This window comes from Pogonomyrmex barbatus, unplaced genomic scaffold (assembly GCF_055798465.1).
Source record: "Pogonomyrmex barbatus isolate J1 unplaced genomic scaffold, ASM5579846v1 scaffold2, whole genome shotgun sequence".
Classification (NCBI taxonomy): domain Eukaryota; kingdom Metazoa; phylum Arthropoda; class Insecta; order Hymenoptera; family Formicidae; genus Pogonomyrmex; species Pogonomyrmex barbatus.
The window spans coordinates 12,028,995-12,049,151 of NW_028297116.1; the positions used below are offsets into that span (position 1 = coordinate 12,028,995).

Consider the following 20,157-nt stretch of genomic DNA (forward strand, 5'->3'; position numbering starts at 1 on the left):
ATTCCTCATCGTTGGTGACAATATTCCAAATGCGTATGTAAATTTATCGTATCTTATTTTATATTATTTTAATTACGTTTACCGAAATAATTTCTGTAAGAAATATAATATCTGGATCATATGGAGCGAAATCCTAATTTCAATTACAATTTCCTATTGAACGATAACGTCTAATTTGTATGTCCAAAGGCCAGTGAATAATCCTTTTTTGCTACATCAATCGAGACGTTCGTCAGACGAAAAAAACATTAAAAATATTCAATCAGTATATATAAGTCAAGAATATGCTTTAATATCAAAATGAAATAACAGCAGGCAAAATAGGATCTTTGGCGTGTGCCTAATAATCTTGTTATTTTTGAATTTATATATATATATATATATATATAAATTAAAAATTAAGAAGCTGTACAAAAATCTAATGTTTCACGTAACTAACGTCATGATTAAAATTTAATACAACTACAAGAAATTTTAAATTGATATTATATGATATATTACATGGATATTATATTTCATTCTTATGAGTTTATTTTCTTTTTTTTTAGAAAATTATAATGTTTGTGTTTTATATTTAAAATGCGCTGAAGAAATAGAGAATAAATTAAGGATAGATTCATTGTGATATAGATTTCTTCGGAGGATCAGGTGGCAGACGTATCACATCTGCGTCATTCAGCCATAATAATCACAGTGGCAGAACATTTCTATGTAAAGCCAGGATTCACTCGGTTTGCTTATACTTCGTAGCAACGTATGACTGTTTTGTCCTAAACACAATGTGATCGAAAACTTTGGTTACAAATTCAATAAAATTTAACGTACTAAATTATCAGAATAGAAAAAAATATATATATTAAAGTTAGTACTTGCGTTTGCGAATTATTGATCATTTTATAATTTTTTTTATAAAAACAAATAATATTTTTTTTAAATTCTTTATTTAAACAAAGAATTTTTCGGTCAAAAAGAAAAGAGAAATATAAATTTTATCTCTTAGTTTAACCATATGATTACAATATGATATATTGCCTTAATTTTATTTTCAATTTCTATTTGATCTTCATTATTGATATCTAATAATAATTTTAAGTAATAATTTTAAGTTTTATTATTTCAATTAGGTTGAATTCTTTTACTTTTATTATTTTTTTTTCTCCTGTGAATATGGAAAATACAAGATAAATCGATTCCCTTTTGAATTCATCTTTTTTCCACGGAGCTCGTATTTGTTATCAGAGTAATCAAGAGAGGGATAGGATAGAGCCATCCCTATTGTAGGGAAGTAGAACCGCGGAACCCACAATTATGCAAATTGGTCAATCGGACTTTAATCTATTTCTAATCCGGCAGTCGACACTCATCTCAGAAATTGCAGGCGTGGGAGTTGACGCGTGCGGTTGAAAGTTACGATGAGGCTCCGCACACGTGTGAGTGCACGCGTGTGCGCACGGATACGACCGATCCTCGCCACAACAATCGAGGACATGGCACACGCCCTGTTCGTCACACCCGATTAATGTACTCCGTCGAGTCGTCACGGGTGTCACAGGATAGTTCACACCTCGTTACCGCGATGACGACTCTTTTCACAATCGAAACCCTTTCGATTTTCCCTTTCATTTGACCAAATACATATCTTCGTAAACATGTCACGACCATTACAAAGCAGATATTATCAATGCAATATTATTTTTGACACAAATGTTCTGATATATTATACGTTTACACATAATGATCTTTTGTGGTATCACCAGATTTATAATCAAAAGATAACAATATTACAAAATATTTTACTTTTAATTCTTAATCTTAATCTAAGGTATATATATATTTTCTTAATCTAAGGTATATATATTTTTATATATTTATATATTTTATTAATACAAATATAGAAATAATAGTTTTATTATTAAATTAATCATTTTATTATTAAATCATTAATATAATTAAATTAACAAAAACTAATTAATAAAAAATGTTAATATAAGCATTTAAATGCAAATTCAAGAAACTAAAAGCAATGTAATATATCAAGATATAATTTGTTCTTAATCATCACGAATATTTTGAGAAGTATTGTATCATTATTATAATAAATCCATTCATTAAAGTTATGTAGAAACTTTTTTATATTGTAGAAACATTTTTAGATTTTAATTAATCACTTGTATTGCCAATGAGAGAGAAAGAAAGAAAGGGAAGAGAGAGAGAGAGAGAGAGAGAGAGAGAGAGAGAGAGAGAGAGAGAGAGAGAGAGAGAGAGAGAGAGAGAGAGAGAGAGAGAGGGTTTTAGTTTAACTTTATAGTGCAATGTTAAAGAAATATATTGGATGTTAAAACATTGATGATAAAAACAAAAGATTTACTTGTGATGATTAAAAGAAGGATTGAAATAAATGAAGCAATAAAATGGCGATAGTACAATAACACAGAGCTCTATAATCGATACTAAATGGTGAAGTTTACCAAGAGAACAGAATCATTTACCTTCCTATGATTAAACTTTTAAACCAACGGCTATTTTCATTTTTGTATTTTAATAAAAAAATATTATTCAAGCTTAGAAGATAATATATTCATGTTGGGAAAAGCATTTATGTAAAATTTTAATAACAATTTTAATAATAATAATCTTACGTTATATGTAGCATTAAAGATTTTTTCTTTGAGCTAAGGATAAAATAATTCCTCCAAAATAATTTTTTTTCTTAAAGGAAATAATTAAAAATAACAAATCATTCCAGATAGCACAAAACGTCCAAAAATCATCCAAAATGTATTTTTAGAGATTCCTTGAAGAGTATTTTAAGATATCGTGAACATATTAAATGAGAATTTAAAATATTTTATGCTATCTGGGATTTTTTTCGATTCTATACCGAAATATGACTATCTTCCAAACTATTTTTTTTCTATTTAATATACATTTTTATATGGTGTACATATACATAGAAACATTTATTAATTAAGCAAGTATATTGAAATTTTTCAAACATTTAGGAAATTAATACAAGTAGAATACAATATATTTATAAAAAAATCATAACGTGGATTAAAAATACTTAATATCATAAATATAAAGAAGTGTTTCGTTCCTTTATTCATTTTTCTTATTTTTAGAAAATCGTCATGCATCATTCTCAATTAATATCCATGTGTATGTGTGTATGTGTGTGTGTGTGTGTGTGTGTGTAGTGTTTAAATATTTAAATAGATTATATATAAATATAACTCATTCGACGTTAAAGTCGACTGATTGAATCTATTTGATGTCTTTTATCGATAATCTTTTCATGGCTGTAATCACGAAATTAGGACCATTGTCGCTCTCCGATCGATGCCGCTTTCGATTGATTCCATCCTTCGAATTTCTTGTTAATTCACGATGTCCAGAGATGAAGGAATCAACCTCCTTTTTTGATCGTCGTGCCTTCCATGCTCGTCGCACTTCTGCTCTGACTTCGCCATTTAGCAGACAATAAAGTAAAGCCACGAAAGCGCCCTAGAAAGGTAAATGAGTGTGTGTATAAATTATGTAGAAGAATAGGTCCTTTCATGTCAAAAAGTACCTGGAAGGACGCAAACAGCTGATCGCAAAAGAGCCATACGAGCTCTACTCGGTAATCCTTATGGTAAGATAATCCCAAGAAAAAGGTATAGTGTACTCCAAAGAGTGGCACTAGGACCAGAGTTGATTTAGCCCACCTCCTGAATTGAAAATAAAAAACAAATACGAACATATCTAACGATTATCAAAGGCTTACGTATTTCATTAAATTTTCTAGTAAAAAATTCTTGCCATGTCATCTTATACATATAACTAAAAAAATAACAAAAATAGCAAAATTAATCCAAAATCGATATAAATTAATATTAAAATTATATGTATATATTAACTTGTATTTCATCTTCTTCCGCTGTAGGTGTACTGAAGTTTTTAGTTTCACAAGCAGGACGCGAACAATGTTGAGAAATAGCAGGAAATTGAACTGAAAGAAAGGAGTAAGAAGACAGCTTGATTATCCGTATAATTTGAATAGATATTATATTACAAAATCAACGCACCAAAATAGATATGATAATTGGTATTCTTATGATAAGAAACAACGAAGGATTTTCATGAGTGGTCCAACAGAGAGTGTCCTCGATAGTCGCGCGTATTACGATCCATGGCACTACTACCAAGATAGGAAGACCTAATAATTAATATAATTGATGTAATTAAATCCGAGTAAACTGTATAACAAAATTCTAACCATATTATTTCCGATTGCAAATAACGTTAAATAAATTTGTCTATCTTACCCCATCCTAGCAAAATGTACAGAGTTATTGTGCTGGTATCGGTACATAGCGGTAGGAAAACCAGGTTGTGCAAATACAATCCTTCCATTAAAATCCACGAGTAGTTCGCCATGATAAAATATTGCCATAGACTCGTAATAATCTTACAGATCCAACTCTGAAAACGTTGATTAGCAAAGATGAAGATTATCAAATTAAGAAGAAGAAAACAAGATAATTTAAAATATGCAGATGTAAATATTTTAAAAATAATTAGTTAACGTGATAAGTCCAATTAATTTTGAAAAAAATTTATAAGGATAACTTTTACATGTAAATGCAGGAAATTAGAAATAATTTTATAGAAAAAAATTATAACTAAGAGCTACAAATAATATATAATTAATTGCATAATATAATTACATAATATATAACATAATATATAATATATAATTAATTGTTGTCTTTACATTACGTTCCCTGATAAAAGCAGCCTTTCCATCAACAAAAACGACATCCCAGGCCAATCCAATGCCGTCTATAAAACTCCAATCCTTAAGGAGTGCCATGAAAGCTCTCATGATGAAGGACGCGAATAGATGCATGTGCAGTCTATTTCTGGGATTCCGTAGTTTTCTACGATATAAACAGTATAGTATAAGTGGAGAACTCTTAACAAAAACAAGATGATAAGTTTGTTCATGCAAAAAAATTCACTTACCTGAGTAAAGAAAAGACCACCATAGCAATGATTAATGTGGTAAACGAAGTAGCATATCCAATTTGCGATACCATTCTGATGATGGGTAGCCATTTCTGTCAAAAGTAAGCAATAATAATGCATTGATGGTCGTATATATTAGCAAATTTTATTTTAATTTAATTCTATTATTTAAATATAATTAGAATAGTGATACAATAATCATACACACATGTGTTATTTTAAAAATTTGGCACAACGATTAAATATTTATATGTGTACACAATGCATCAATGTGCAAGATACACGACAATTATTTCTCTCATAAAGCAATATTAAATTAATTATGAAATTATTACAATAAACATTAGCCACAATTAGATAATACTACAGCTTTTTTCAACAAATGGATAAATTTTATTTGTTCTTGGGGTATGCTGAATACATAAAAATACATATTAAATATTGTAAAAATATTGTATTTATTAATTTGATTTCGGCTTAAATTATGATTAATAAATATATTGCCGATCTCAACGATCAACATTCAATAATCAGGATGAAGCTTACGTTTAGCAATGAAAATTCGGCTGGCGCTTGGTACCACCGCGAATAATTCAGCTTCTCGATTCCGTCGATCATGTAACGCGTGCTGTTCAGCACGCACAGACTGTAGTTGCTCCAGAAGATGCCGTCTGAATTTTGGTACCACTCGCCATTCGCCAAGCAGACCTTGCTGGCCACCGCTAGGGCTCTCAAGTTGTCGCTCGTCAGATTGGAGTATCCCATAATCGAGGCTGGTGGACAGGGCAGGGTGGCTGTTCCTGGTGCCTCGGTATACGACCAGCACAACAGACCGTCGAAGGATGGTGGGCATTGACGAATTTGTGTTCTATTACCTTCGTCAATGACCACTCCCGCTTCGGTGACGCCGCGATATTTCTCCAATCTATCTTCATCAGTGTCTCTGGATAAGCTGATTCCGACGGCCTTCGACATCATGTCGCCAAAGATGGATATACCTAACGTGGGCGTTCTTGTTGGTGGTAATAATGACTGTTTAATTAACTCAAGGAGCACCGTATTGGAATCCGAAAGAACCAGATCGATCGTCTATCATTTTGAAATAAGTTTGAGGGGATTTTTTGGACTCTACAAATATTAAGAGATTTTTCGCCAGATATGAATTTCCTCTTTTAGAAACTTCATGAAAATTTTAATTTTTTCGAACTAAATGATATTCAATAAATTTTGAAATAAATTTTTAATTTTTTTATTAAATGCGACATGTTAAAATAATATTAAATCGAGCACACCTTCTCGAGAAAAATTTTCCTGATCGCATTTACGCTTCTGATCGATTAAAAAACGATCCACTTCAGCTTCTCCCATTCCGACGCTAAGAAAACAAGAAAATAAATCAGTATTGCTTAAAAGTCAGACACTCTTTTACGTTCAATTGGGACAAAATTTTTGCCCCACCATTCATTTCATTCATAATGCAGGACTATAGTATTTATGCATCTTTGCTGCACGCGATGTATCGTACATTATTATTTAAATCAAAGTATATTATTATGTAAATTTAAGTCATGACTTTATTAATGTTCCTGTACTACATAAATTACAGTAAATATCTTTTGAAAAATATTTGTAGATATACAATATTCTTCTTTATATGTTTATACTGCCAATTACTTTTAATATTTTCTCTTTTCTTTGTTTTTTTTTTTTATAACGCAATTGAATTTTGTCCGCTCATTATAGGAGCTGTTACTCACACCAATCATAAAATTACAACTATGTTTTACAAATAGAAATAATTATTTCGAAACAAAGTCATAATGATTTTATATAAAAATAATTTTATAATTTTATGTTAATTTCAACAAAATTGTTCTAATTATTAAATCTTAAATCAATTTAACGATTGGAATAACAAAATTTTATCCAAAAAAACATATAAATAATCGTTATTCATAAGAAAAAATATTCTGTAGCCAAATAAGAGCACAAATTCCATCATCTCATTTATCCAAAAAAAAAATAAAAAAGAACACAAATAAAATTCATCACATATCTTCCTTGTATTTTCAGCATTACTATATATAAATAATATATAAATATTATTTTTCAATTTAAATAAAAATAATTTTTTTCGTATTATTGCATTAATAATAAATCTATAAGGAAATAATAAACTAATAATAAATCATAAGAAAATAAATATTTTTTTATAGTCTATTACACCATTAATTCTTCCAAGTAATTTCTTCACTTTTTTTATTAATATATTGTAATGTCTTTATCACTGATGCAACATTTAACATCGATCTCTCACCTTAAATCTTGTTCTGTGGTTACAATTATTTCTTGTTCGAATTATTAGGTACCGTTCGAACAGGTAACTGTATTTTTCTTAGAATGCACCTGCGCGTGTGATCGTGATCGCGAATCATCTGAAACTTTGGCAGAGAGTCATCGTCGTAAATCGGACGGCTGCGCATTGTGACACGTGCACGATTTTCCGCACCCCGGACCTTCCTCTCGTAATGACGCACGTGAAAACAAACTTGAGAGTAAGTACATAAAGCGAATAAAAAAATCTCATGTCCGTTGCTAATTAAAGTAAAAAATCTGCAACGTTTAATTTTGATCATTATATGAATACACAGCATTAAGTATATTTCAATTTTTTTATTTAAGAAATATTTATTTAATTAAAAGTTATACATATATATAAAAACTAATATATATATTTTAAATAATAAATTAAATTATTTTATTTCATAAAAGTAAATTTTTGCTACTTGATTCAATAAGTTATTATTGAGTCAAGTTAAAATTATTTATATAAATATATTTTATAATCGAAACGTAAAGTTTCTAAAAGATAAGCACAAGTTTAATGCAATTTGATAAACTAATTGAGATATTTGTATTAAATAAATGTATTGAAAAAATAAATTTTTTATATATAACATTATATTTCGGTACGAGTATATAACGAAAACTATTTTTAACTTTATTAATATTTAAGAGATATTATACCTAATTAATTATCTTTTATCATCCAAATTTATCAAATTTTGTTATCTTTATAAATTTTTGAATAAATTAATGTTTATCCATTATGTTTCAAATTTGCATTTCTTTTCCACATTTTTATAATGCCTGATATTAGTGACTTCCACCATATTCTTTTCGTTACTCCAACTAATATGATTACTCGATTCTTTCAATTATGTAAATATCGCTCAATATTTATCATGCAATGTATTTGTGGGTATACACTTACCTATAGTAAACGTAATCTATCAAAAATTAATATCTAGAAAATCCTGTCAATCGACTTATGTCAATATTAGCTCAAATTATTACTAAGCTAATAGTTTGAATTTCTAATTGTATGCACAATTTTCTAACTTTCGCATCAGAAACGATATGAAACATGCAAATGCTAATGTTATTACGGCTCTATCAAATATAACATAATAATTTTCGAAAATACATTATTTTAGATAAACAGTTTCAAATTATTAACGAATATTAATATATTACTGTTAATTAAATTATATAAGAAGTATTGAAATTTCTCTACTCAATGTTTTCATAATTTTAATGGAAAAAATGCTTAATATTTAATATTAATAATAACGCAAAACATTGTAAGCGTCATTCACGATACATCAAATATATCAAACCTTCGAAATTTATAAATATTATATATAAAAAATATAACTTTTCGGATATTTTTCTTTTTGGTATGCTTACGTTTGTCATAAGTATTTTATTCAACGCGCATATTTAACAAGAAAATAGGGCAGTCTTTGTGAGAAATAAAGCAAACGGTTGATGTATTCAAAATTCACTTTATGTTAAATCCGTGTAAGAGTCACGTCATAACAGAGTATATCTTTCTGCTCGGATCAGTCGCAGAATCGAAACACGCACACACGCATTGCGTCTTATTTACATACATTCATCGTTGCGGACCGAAGAGAGTCGCATAACATAAGTATACGTACCGTAAATATTACCGTTTTAATCGCTGTAAAATTTTTCTTCAACGATAACCGGTCGTAAATTATTACCATTACATCATAACGTTTACCTCCATATCCATCGATCCCTGTTTCCTTAATCAAGATTAAGACAAACTTGATATAAGAAATAACTGGAGGAGTAATCTGTGCGTATAATTGCAATCTTAAAAATCCTCAATACCTATGTCAATTATCTTGCACTAATGTCATAAGAATATTCAATTAAATACGCAATTATACTTATTATGCAAAAAATTGTAGTCTACTTTAATTAAAGCAAATCTTTTCTTTCTTTTTCTATCAAGTTTTACTAAATAAGATAATTGTATCCAAATATGGTTTAATTAAATGTTGCCATTTTTTCTAACTTTTTGCTGAATGTAAGTCATTGAAAACTGGTGATCAAAAAATAGAAAACATTTCTGAACATTAATTAAAAATATGAGATATTTTCAAATATTTACATAAATGTAATAAAAATTAAAAAGAAATACCATTAAAAAAATTACCATTAAAAAACTATCATTAAAAAATCTATAAATAATAAATAAGCCATATTCAGTGCAATTGTCTTATTTAAATATATTTCTTTGTGTGTGTGTGTGTGTTTTGTGTAAAATCATAATTTAAGATAGGTTAATGTTGGGTATTTAGTATTTTTAACATTATCGCAATTTTATATTTCGTATCTACAAACGCACAAAAGAATTAACTCCTCTTACAGCCATCGATATCGGTAAGTATCGATAAGTACAGATATATTCTAATATCCTTTCTTCTAAACTTGCATTACATTCTTCGCCCCCATCGTTCCTCGTGAGCGATTTGCCTATTTGTCTTTATCTACTTAGTCACCTAAATGTCCATTCATTGATTTACCTAATTACTTAACTATTTGTCTCTATCTACACCTATGTATTATAAATTGTTCCCTACATCATTATGAAATATTTACAAGTTTCCGAGAATCACTCATGTTTTCTAATTCATAGGCCACATTGTACTACAGAGAGTAAGGGGGCGAATTCCATGCGCGCTCATTTCTCAGCTGTTGCATTGCTCAGGCGATCACGCATATTTTGGAATTATTATAATTGGGCGAGTTTTCTCGCGTAAGTTTTATCAATCGAATAGAACTTATGTGAGATGATACGCACATTACCGCTCTATACGCGGGATTCAATTAGAAATCACGTGATGGTGAAATCTCGATGATTTCGTTATCAGGACAAGAATAACATAATACAGCAATGTAAGTTCTTTAAATTTTGAAACAAAATTACTGATTTAAATTATTTTTTATACAAATAAATTATTATGTAATTTAATGTTTATGAATTAATGTTTTATAAATAATAAATATTTGATTGATGAATAATGTAATAGTATCAAACTCAATTCTTATTTGAGAATCAAAGTTATTAGTTTCGTTGAAAGATTAAAGTGATTAATCGAAAGATTCTCTTTGAAAAGAGAATGTATATTTCATATACGAAACATCTAACGATGTTACTCCGCCCTGAGTATTTTTGCGTTAATAAATAAAAATTTCGATTAGTATCGCGACAAATTGGCGAATTTTACTGATATCAAACATTCATCATACGATAATCATATATAATAATTTATAATAATCAATCATAAGACACATACTCATCTCAATTCATATCATGCCGTCCACACATACGTACACATACATACATGCATTTCGCGTTATCTATTATTTATACTTTCAGTAATGTAATTTCGGTTAAAAAGCTAAATTACGCGCTACAAAATTGCCTCTGGCTGAGACTTTTCAGTGATAAAGCTAGTCTATAATTGTGATAGCCTCGGTATCCTCGTGGGATCCGAAAGATAACACGATAATAAGTTTTTCGCGCGCGTTAATACCACGTACGAATGCGCTGTCATACTTTCTGTTTCGTTTGCTGAATCGATTAAAGGATCCTCCTCGCTAGGATTGTAATTGAGCCTCGATGAACGAGATAATGTCTCGTCATCTCATAATATTAGGACACGATGCACAATTGTCCCAATTTATTTCAATCACATATCGTCGTAGTATAACATGATTAAATGATTAATACACTATAATAGAAATATCATTCAGAATTCTATCATCATCAAATCGACAAAAATAAGCGATAAAACACATGAAAAGCTCAAATGCGAAATTTTTGTACTTTAATACAATAGAAATTGAAACTGAAAAAGTATTATAAACAGATAACATCGAAATGGACATATTAATTTCGTTGCAATAATTCTCACATCATATATTCCTTTGCCAACAAATTTACTCTCAAAATAGCTATATCATTTAAATTTAAAAGATATATGAAATTTATGATCAATGTATAATTCGAGTGATACTATATGCACCATTGCACGCAATAAAATTTTTATAGCTCTACCTGATTGCAATCATTCGATTCGTTAAATAGACGCTTATAAAACTAAGCTTGCGCGAATCTTGATTTCAAACCTCTTCAAAAGGTTTATTTGTCTCATGTGATTAACTGTGCATTCCTTTACGTTAAGTTAATGCGTATTGGTTTAAAGTTGCGATTTACTCCGCTGTCGCTTGTGCAACGCATGTTTGCTACATTCCGCAAAAAGAGAACGTAAATAATAGTATCTCTCTTGGCTATGTAGTGATGTCTTTCATAGAGCGACTCAAAGGATTCGGCATTCGTTTCTCATGAGCAGAAAGAAAAACCGTTAGTTAATTTATCGAGCAGGAACGATTGTCAGTTTCGTCGACAAAATGTGTATCGTCGAAAGATCCCACAGATCACGGATACGCGATATCATTACGCGTCGAACGAGATCAATTTCGACTACCGACAGAACTTGCGGCTGACGTCGCCGCTTCTTATGGAGCCCCATTTTTATAGAGAACTCTGGTTTATCAGCATCGCAAGTATAATATTTATGGAACGGCTGCTGAATAGTTCGCGAATTTCTAACGATCGGTCAAAGACATTTTCCAGGATTCTGAGAACACCAATGCGGCCACATAGACTCTGTCTTGATGCCTCTACTATTCAAAACTTCAATGTGCATGGCCAGTCTGGTGTAAACATTCTCGTCCGTAGAGTAACTGTTTGTTGGCAGATCGCTCCTGAAAAAATTCCTTATAAATATTCTTCTTAAAAAGAAAAATCATTTTGCTAAAAACATCTTTATTATATTATGTCGTTTACCATAATCGTTCAGCGAGTGCCGATGCCCTGGGCCATAGTCGAGGTCCCAGAGATGACTGTCCAGTCTGCTCGCTCCAGATTGCCGCTTCACCTCCAAGCACTAAAGGCAGCTGTTGCGGCGGATAATCTTTCCATGGACGATGATTGTAGACAGTTTGCCAAGTACGATATTCGCCACACGCTGCTTCGCCGCTTTCTCGCCATCTGCCGAAACCGCAATCTAGATACCACGCATCTACATGTGAGAGGATTACCCGAAAGCCATCCTCCAACAGGTCCGGTGTTTCCGGCCAGTTGCTGCCACCCCAAGATTGGATCACGTGGATCTTTGGATCGAAATACATCATAATGTACGGCCTCTTAGTTAACGGTGAGCTCCATAGAATCACTGCCTTCGGCACTTTATCATGATTTGCTCGGATTAATCGCTGCAGCATCTTCGTCTCGAATTCTGCCCAAAGTGCATGATGATCCGTCATGTTTTGCGCCTGCATGGCCATGGTGATGTTGCCGTATTGCGCCCAGCATTCGAGATTCACCTCATCACCGCCGAGATGTACTAAATCGCGTATTTCGGTAAGATCTAATAATTCCCGATACAAACCCTCAAGTATCCGATAGGAGTGTTCGTTTATGGGATTCAATTGGCCGCAATTCGGCTCGCCGCAATATGACGACCATGGTTGTTGATCGACGCACAACGCCAACTCGCCAAAACCATGTTCTGCACCTAATTATTATATATTGAGAAAATGTTAATTGAATTATGCTATTAATACTGCAAAACTTGGAATTAATTATGACAATGTCAACCCATCATTATCATAATTTCAAATCACCATTATAAAACTTATTTTTTAAGCGTATCGCGTACCGTTATATAATATATAATTGTGTATTTTAATTGTGTAATTTTATAACTCACAATAATATATATTTAATAATATATATTTTTTCAGTGATACATCTACACCACATTTAAGATATCTACAATTCTCATTCTATCTTAATTCTCAGATATTCAACAAAACTCACCCCATTGCCACCCGGCGCCCGCATGAGCCGGGGAATCAATCTCGATGACAATCCTAACGCCGCGTATTCTCGCATAATCAGCCAGATCCTTCACGTCATCAGGTGTATAAATGTGGTCGCCACTGTAAGCACCCCATCTTGCCATCTCCGGAAATTGTGCCGAGTCGAAAGGGAAACTTTGGGAATCAGTGAGATGCCAATGGAGAGTATTAAGCTTTGTGGCCGCCATGCCGTCGATAACTCTCTTCAACTCCTCAACGGGAAAGAATTGTCGGCCAGTATCGACAAGGAGTCCGCGATAAGAGAATGCAGGTTTGTCCTCAACGGAGGCTCGCGTGAGGATACGAAGAGCGCCTTGCTTGCCGGCAGCTTCGTCCCACCAGATCAACTGGCTAAGTGTTTCCAGGCCATGTCGTACCCCGAAATAACTCCTCCCCGTGATTCTGGCCTCGAGAATTTTCCCCTTTGGTACGAGCTCCAGCTTGTACGACTCGTCAGTGTCTAATGTTAAACTGGCATCCCCATTGCCAGCGCTCAGGTACACGATGAACGAGTCGATTCCGGATCGGCTCTTGGCATTCAACACCTTCACCAAACTCCTGATGTTCCCTGAAAATAAATGATTCACGTAGGAGAAAACAATGATTGATCATCAACTTGGTTACATGAAGCAAAGTGAATAATTATTTAGAATGTGCGGATTTCAATGATTTCCTATTTTACATTAAATAATTAAGTATAATAAATAGAAGTTATGATTTTTGTGCACACAAGTTATGATTTTTGTAACTTTAATATACAAAATAAAATGCATGTGATCTTAAATGTGGTATGTGCTTCGGTATATGTGATGGCATATTTGTTAATGTGAGAAATTAATTAGCATTATTAGCTGAGAATATTTCAGAAAATTAAGAAAAATCTTTGTCCTGCACTTTCTATAATAATTGATGCAAGAGAGCTATAGTGAAGTGTCTTGAATGTGTTAAGTGATGATTTAGTATTCTTTCTTTTTCCTCGTGCTTCTGAACACTCACCGATGAAGACATCCTTAGCATGCTCCAGCAGATCTTTCGTCTCCTGGTCGCTCGTATTCACGATGACGAACTCGATCTGCTGAAGATGCAGGATAACACTGTCATCGCCGAGGACGATGTTTTCGGTAGGTCTGGGCCACAAGAGGCGAGTGTTTCCTCCGCAATGCGCGGTACAAGTTGCCAAAGATGTCCTTGAGGACCTTACCGCTCGCCTCTCGCATCGATTTGCCACACATGCCCAGGACCATGGACTTTGAAATGTCCTGCGATCGTGAAAATCGAGTTTGTATCTCGACTCTTAATCCGACAATGCCGTGATACGACAAAAAAGAAATAATTTGTTTTTTTTTTTTACATATACTTTACAAAATATATATGTATCTTAAATATATACAATAATTTGTCGTACCACTTGATTACCAAGCAATCAAGTTTTTTTCTTTAAGCGATTCAATTTGCAACAGATATTTGATTTGTGATACTCGATTTGAAATGAAAGAGTTAAAAATGATAGATACGCGGAGAGACAACATGCAGTAAACAATTTTATTTCAGAATTTTATTTTGCAGAACTAAAATGAAATGGTTGAAAAGTGTAATTAGTAATAATCTTTTTAAACATATTTTAACATCTCTCTTTAATTTTTCTTTAAACATATTTACATAAATATGTTACAATCATATACAATTAACTTTAAACTAATGAAAAAATCACATTTAAAAAATTGATTTCGTAATGGTCGAGTTACAGAAAACACCCTGAATATCATATTTAAATTAAACTGTTGCTTTAATAATAGCGATTTGCGCAGCATTTGATCACAAAAAAGAAAACAAGAAAACGAAATATAAATAAAATTACAAAATTAACATAAATAATTAACTGTAGGAAAAAATGACACAAAACATTAAATATCACTTTTCTGTAGACTATTTCACGTGCGAACACAGACACATCTTTTATCTGAATAAAAAAATAAGTATTTAAAAGAATCATTAACTGAATATTCTCTAATAAATTAAAATTATTATTTTATTATAAGATTGCAAATTAGGTCAACATATAATTAATATTAGCAATTATAATAGCATAATAGCATAATTAACAACTGTAATAATATAAGCAAGTAAGCAACTTCATACATTAAGCGACAATCCTCCTATTTTGACAGAAGGAAAGATCAGATCTACCTTGCGCGACTCGTTCTCTATGTCGGTCAAGCTGATAATATCGTACTTCTGGCAAATAAAAAGCTGCTCATTACGACAAGAGAAATGAGAGTGCAAAAAGCGATATCGTCGGCATCGTCCGAATTAGAAAAGCGAGGGAAGAAGAAAGAGGCGATGTTTGCGGAACATGGAAGCGTCCAAGAAAATAGCTGGCTAATCAATGAAACTGGACAACAACGTCTACCCAAAATAGAAGAATGAAAAAATAAACGAGTGCCTCAATAAAAAGCATTGAAAAATGAGTACTTCGATGAGATTTGAAAACTGGAAATAAAGTAACAAATATTTACACAGTTTCATGTGACATAGTAAACTAATTACAGAGGATCGCTCGTAAAAATTTGTTTTACCGATGGAGATGAAAGGTCTATATTGGTTTCTCTAAAAAGTTTCTTTTCTCCTGACTTCTTGCGAGCTCACAGACTCGAGTTTGCGTTGCCTCCAAAGGCAAAGGCGAGTCCCGCTCTCGAAATGGAAGGTCGGGAAAGTCGGGTTCGCGTGAAGCGGGTCAGGACAAGGAGTGCAGCAACCGTACGATCCGCACGACGGGAAGACAATGGTGCGTAACTATAGCGGGCGCAGGCGTGCGTTTAGTGTGACGGGCGTGCTCGGGCGAGTGGATTAAACGTGCGAGCGTCAGAATGAGGTGCGACGTCGCGAGAAGAGGCGTGAGGCGCGAGCCACGAACCGGAGAACATGCACGGGAGTTCCCACGCGGAAATTCAAGACATTCGGGGAATTTGTTCACCAGGCAATCAACGTGTTGCAGATCACGCTTGGATAATCTTTTGGAATTGGAAGAGCGATTGTGATACCAGACAGCACGAACTTGGTTCCAGAAGAAAAAAAAAATAAAAGACAGATGAAACGGGATATTATTGGACGCGGTTTAAATTTAGCTTATCAGAAACAAGTCTGAACAGCTCGATACATGAAATGTTCGATATATGAAATTTTTATAGACACTAATTACAAAATTAAAAATCTTACGTGAAAATCCATAAAGTGAAATCCTTAATAATAGACGATAAAACTATAGGTCACTATAGATTTCGTTTTGCAAAATTCTGAAAAAGATTGAAATTTCTCTCTAAAATAAAATCATATAGTTTTATTTTTGTATAATTTAAAACTCGAGAGAGAATGCGCACTTCTTTCTGTGAAATTTTAAATCTTCATTTTTTTTTTTAGTAACAATTTAGAACAGATGATTGCCATACTGCAACATCATGAAAATAGAGAGGGTTGTTCGAAAATATTCTTTTCCCAAACCACAAACCACATGAACAAAGGGAACAAATCGATGCGGGTTCTGGATGGAAGGCATCAAAGATACGCGATATTTTCATTTAGCAGAGATTTAAGATTCCACCCCTTGGTCAGGGGCTATCCGTTACCTAGGCTCTTCCAGATACTCGTAGAGCCGTTCCTCGGGCCCGATTGTGGTTTCATTACCCACCAGGTAATTAACCAAGCCGCGCTGCAAGTCCTCTAGTCTTCTTCGATTCATCGCGTTGTGAGTGCGAAATAAATTCAAAATAAAAAACAAAAAAAGACATGCAGTGTAAGAAAATCATCAGGAGGCGCTGGGTTAATACGAACTGCGCTGGTTATGTTAACAGAAATCACAGAAATATAATAGAAATTAAAAAAAGAACAAAAAAGCGATTTTGCGCTTCGCAATTGCTTTACAATTTTTTAACTTTTGAGATATATTTTGCCTCGTAAAAGAATTCTATGTTCTTAAGGTCAGAAGTTCGAAAACACGATATTAGAACGATATCTAAAATAACCGCTTTTTAAATTAAGCATACGTTAGACAATGCAATTCTACTCAGTTAAAAAATTTGTTTTACGAATGCTCAATAGAGCCATTATGGTGTTTTACTTGTCAAACCGTCAGTTTAAAAGGAGAAGAAATGATGCAGCGCGATGAAGAATTACTTACCGTCGCGTCGCAAACGGCTGCAGCGATGCGAGCGGTGGAGCGTGGGCGTACATGGCAATCAGCAGAACACCGGTCATCAGGACGAGGAAGAGGAGGATCCTCCTCATCCATCCGCTGGGCATGCTACCCACCATTCTGACGAGTCTGCAAATAAAATCAGAAAAATAAAAATCAGCGCGGACATGATTGCGGAAAATTGTGTCAATAGGAACGACGATAACGATGTCGCATCGTAGAGATTCGTTTACCGCTCACGTGGAACCGGATTCCATGAGCCGTCAAGCGGGATTAGCGCGATAAATCCTCTCATATCCTCGCATATATTCTCTGGTGTACACGGTATTACCTTCATTTTACCCGTGTCAAATGCGATCGTTCAAAATCTAGCCTACGAAAGGGCTCGGAAACGGGGATAAAAGTTGTCCGATGTTAAATGTAAGCCGTAGGTGCACGCGTCCTTACCTCCATCGGAGATCGTGTCTTTTACATTTTATCTGTCGGCACTTCCTTCTTTCAATGTGACACGAAGATAAGGCGGTCGCATTTACTGCTAAACGCGCAACAAGACGTGCGTTCGTACCGCGGGATCTCCAGACGGTGACACGCGAGAGATAAGGCGTGATTTACGTGGAAAGCATGTCTGCATAAAGACACGTATATATCTTGAGATTAGACAGTGGGCGACCGAAAGGAAACGCTTCCCGCGTACTTCCGGTGATTCTCCTGGCGCAAGAGAAACACATTGTTCCTTCTTTCTTTTTCTTTCTTCTGTCCTCCTCCTCCTCTTTTAGCGGTTCGACAGAGAACGAGGAGAAAGTGTTTTCCGGAATGTAAATGCACGCGCATAAAAGCGCTTGCTCTTCCGTTTTACGGTCCCACGAGGATTTATGGACCTTTGCCAGGCGTCACCTATCCCGATATTACGTAACATTTCCGAGCAAGTCTTCATCTTTCGCGATCCGCGATCTGTCGAGATGCATCCGATGTTACGGTTCGGTTTATCGCAAATGTAAATACCGCGAGGAAATTTGCATGGACGCCAAGTACCTCGCGGCATATCCGACGATCGATCGAATTAAACAGATCCATTATTAATATGGATTTTAGATGACGTTTGTGAACAAGATTGACATTTACATATTTTCATTAACTATGTAATAAATACGATGAATTAAACAATAGTGCGTAATTTAATAAATTATTAATTCTTATTGATGATCAAGAGAATCAGTCATTTATGTATTATATATCTGTATATTTCTCCTTATAAATGCGCAATTTCATGTTATTAAAAAAAAAGATCAATTGGCGACTACTATGTTCTTTTAGGTGACTAAATGCTTGTCTCAACCTCGTTCTTCGTCACGTCGTAAAGAGGAACAACGTCAGAGAAGTGTCGCTACTTATCGCAGCTGGTCTAAGGGCCACCTGTCGAATCGCACAGAAATACACCTTGGACGCCTAGGCGAGATCTAAGCTTAGCTTGTTCGTCTCTCGAAATGTTCCGCGGTCTAGACGGTCCTGCGTTCTGATTACTACGCAAACAACACTTGGCATCTCTCGACGCTTAACTCCGAGAATAGGCACTTTGGGTTTCGATCCCTCGCTGTCCTCGAAATGAATCATAATATCCCATGCTAATTTATTCCGCCGTAATCAAGACTATAACGTCGAGTTATGACAGCTGTGGGAAAAGCAATGCCGACATCAACATTTTCGTGCTATTTTTCATTCCTCCTCGTGCATACCCGACGTGTTTTGCATTTAGGCAGCTGTAATGACATTCATGCACGAAGTCAAGACGGCTACGCGAAATAGAACAGTGCATAACCCGAAAAAATCGATTCTAGGCAGTGGCGGATTATTTGATATCAAACAAGAATTCTGGGGATTCGAGGAATTTGACAAACAGTTCGTATACGAAAGAAGAAATGATAGTCCTGGTTATATCTCTCTCTCTCTCCTCTATAATTTTAATATTTACACAGAATAATTTGGTATCATAAATAATTAAATACTAAAGAACAAAAGCAAATATTAAACAGATTTCTAGAATAGAAACAAAAATTAAAAAATCAAGAATATATGATATAAACTTTTTTTATGTAAAATATTATTCAATAAAGAAAAATTATATTAATGATTACTGCCGCCGTTCATAAAATAATGAAAATGATATTATAATATTTAATTCTACATTTCGTTAGGCTACATACGACGCTTGGTTATTGATGATTTAAGAACTGCGTCAACAAAGTGTAATTATAATTTTTTGCAATTCAATTTTTTTCTCGTGTTACAGAATTCGCTTTCTGCAAATAGACTTGATTGATAATGCAAAGAACTTAAACAACGCACGCAGACCTATCAATTTATCAAGAAACCAATTTCGCAAAGATCCGATTGAACTTTGCACGGCACCTTGCTTAGATGAAATACTATACCGTCGTGATACCTATGTGACGACATGGGGTTGCGACGAGAGACTGGTGATCCGACACCACACCACACCATATCACACCGCACCGCACCGCACCGCACCGCACCGCACCGAACCACGTTTCACGCAGCCAGCTGACCGAAATTCACCCTCGCGCGATTACGCGAACGGGTGATTTAACGTTACCGCCGCGCCGGTACAAAGGTAGTGTAGAGTCTTCCTTCTC

General features: G+C 33.7%; 2 protein-coding genes across 8 annotated transcripts in view; both read right to left on the reverse strand.

The window, feature by feature from the left end:
* Positions 1 to 2,904: 2,904 nt before the first annotated feature.
* LOC105422594 (vasoactive intestinal polypeptide receptor 2) lies at positions 2,905 to 8,696 on the reverse strand. Of its 2 annotated transcripts, none has more exons than XM_025217198.2 (10): positions 7,328 to 8,696; positions 6,303 to 6,385; positions 5,557 to 6,008; positions 5,008 to 5,102; positions 4,757 to 4,922; positions 4,308 to 4,464; positions 4,068 to 4,198; positions 3,900 to 3,991; positions 3,572 to 3,710; positions 2,905 to 3,504 (listed from the first exon to the last, which is right to left on the reverse strand). In XM_025217198.2, exons 2-10 carry the CDS (start codon positions 6,376 to 6,378, stop codon positions 3,265 to 3,267), a joined length of 1,548 nt encoding a protein of 515 aa, XP_025072983.2. In that variant the 5' UTR covers positions 6,379 to 6,385; positions 7,328 to 8,696; the 3' UTR covers positions 2,905 to 3,264. The 2 variants fall into 2 exon arrangements, with proteins under 2 accessions (XP_025072983.2, XP_088931997.1); XM_089075871.1 differs by having other exon boundaries at positions 5,557 to 6,022.
* Positions 8,697 to 8,838: 142 nt separating this feature from the next.
* Positions 8,839 to 20,157, reverse strand: part of fdl (fused lobes) — a 35,950-nt gene continuing 24,631 nt past the window's right edge. For 2 of the 6 annotated variants that reach the window (XM_089075867.1, XM_089075868.1), the window contains exons 3-8: positions 17,492 to 17,635; positions 16,941 to 17,042; positions 14,314 to 14,576; positions 13,277 to 13,885; positions 12,242 to 12,971; positions 8,839 to 12,159 (exon numbers count right to left, since the gene is read on the reverse strand). In XM_089075867.1, coding sequence (XP_088931993.1) covers positions 12,012 to 12,159; positions 12,242 to 12,971; positions 13,277 to 13,885; positions 14,314 to 14,576; positions 16,941 to 17,042; positions 17,492 to 17,625 — 1,986 coding nt within the window. In that variant the 5' untranslated portion in view covers positions 17,626 to 17,635 and the 3' untranslated portion in view covers positions 8,839 to 12,011. Of the gene's footprint in view, positions 12,160 to 12,241; positions 12,972 to 13,276; positions 13,886 to 14,313; positions 14,577 to 16,940; positions 17,043 to 17,491; positions 17,636 to 19,935; positions 20,143 to 20,157 lie in introns of those variants that run through there. The other 4 variants (XM_089075866.1, XM_089075865.1, XM_089075869.1 and 1 more) reach the window with 4 other exon arrangements.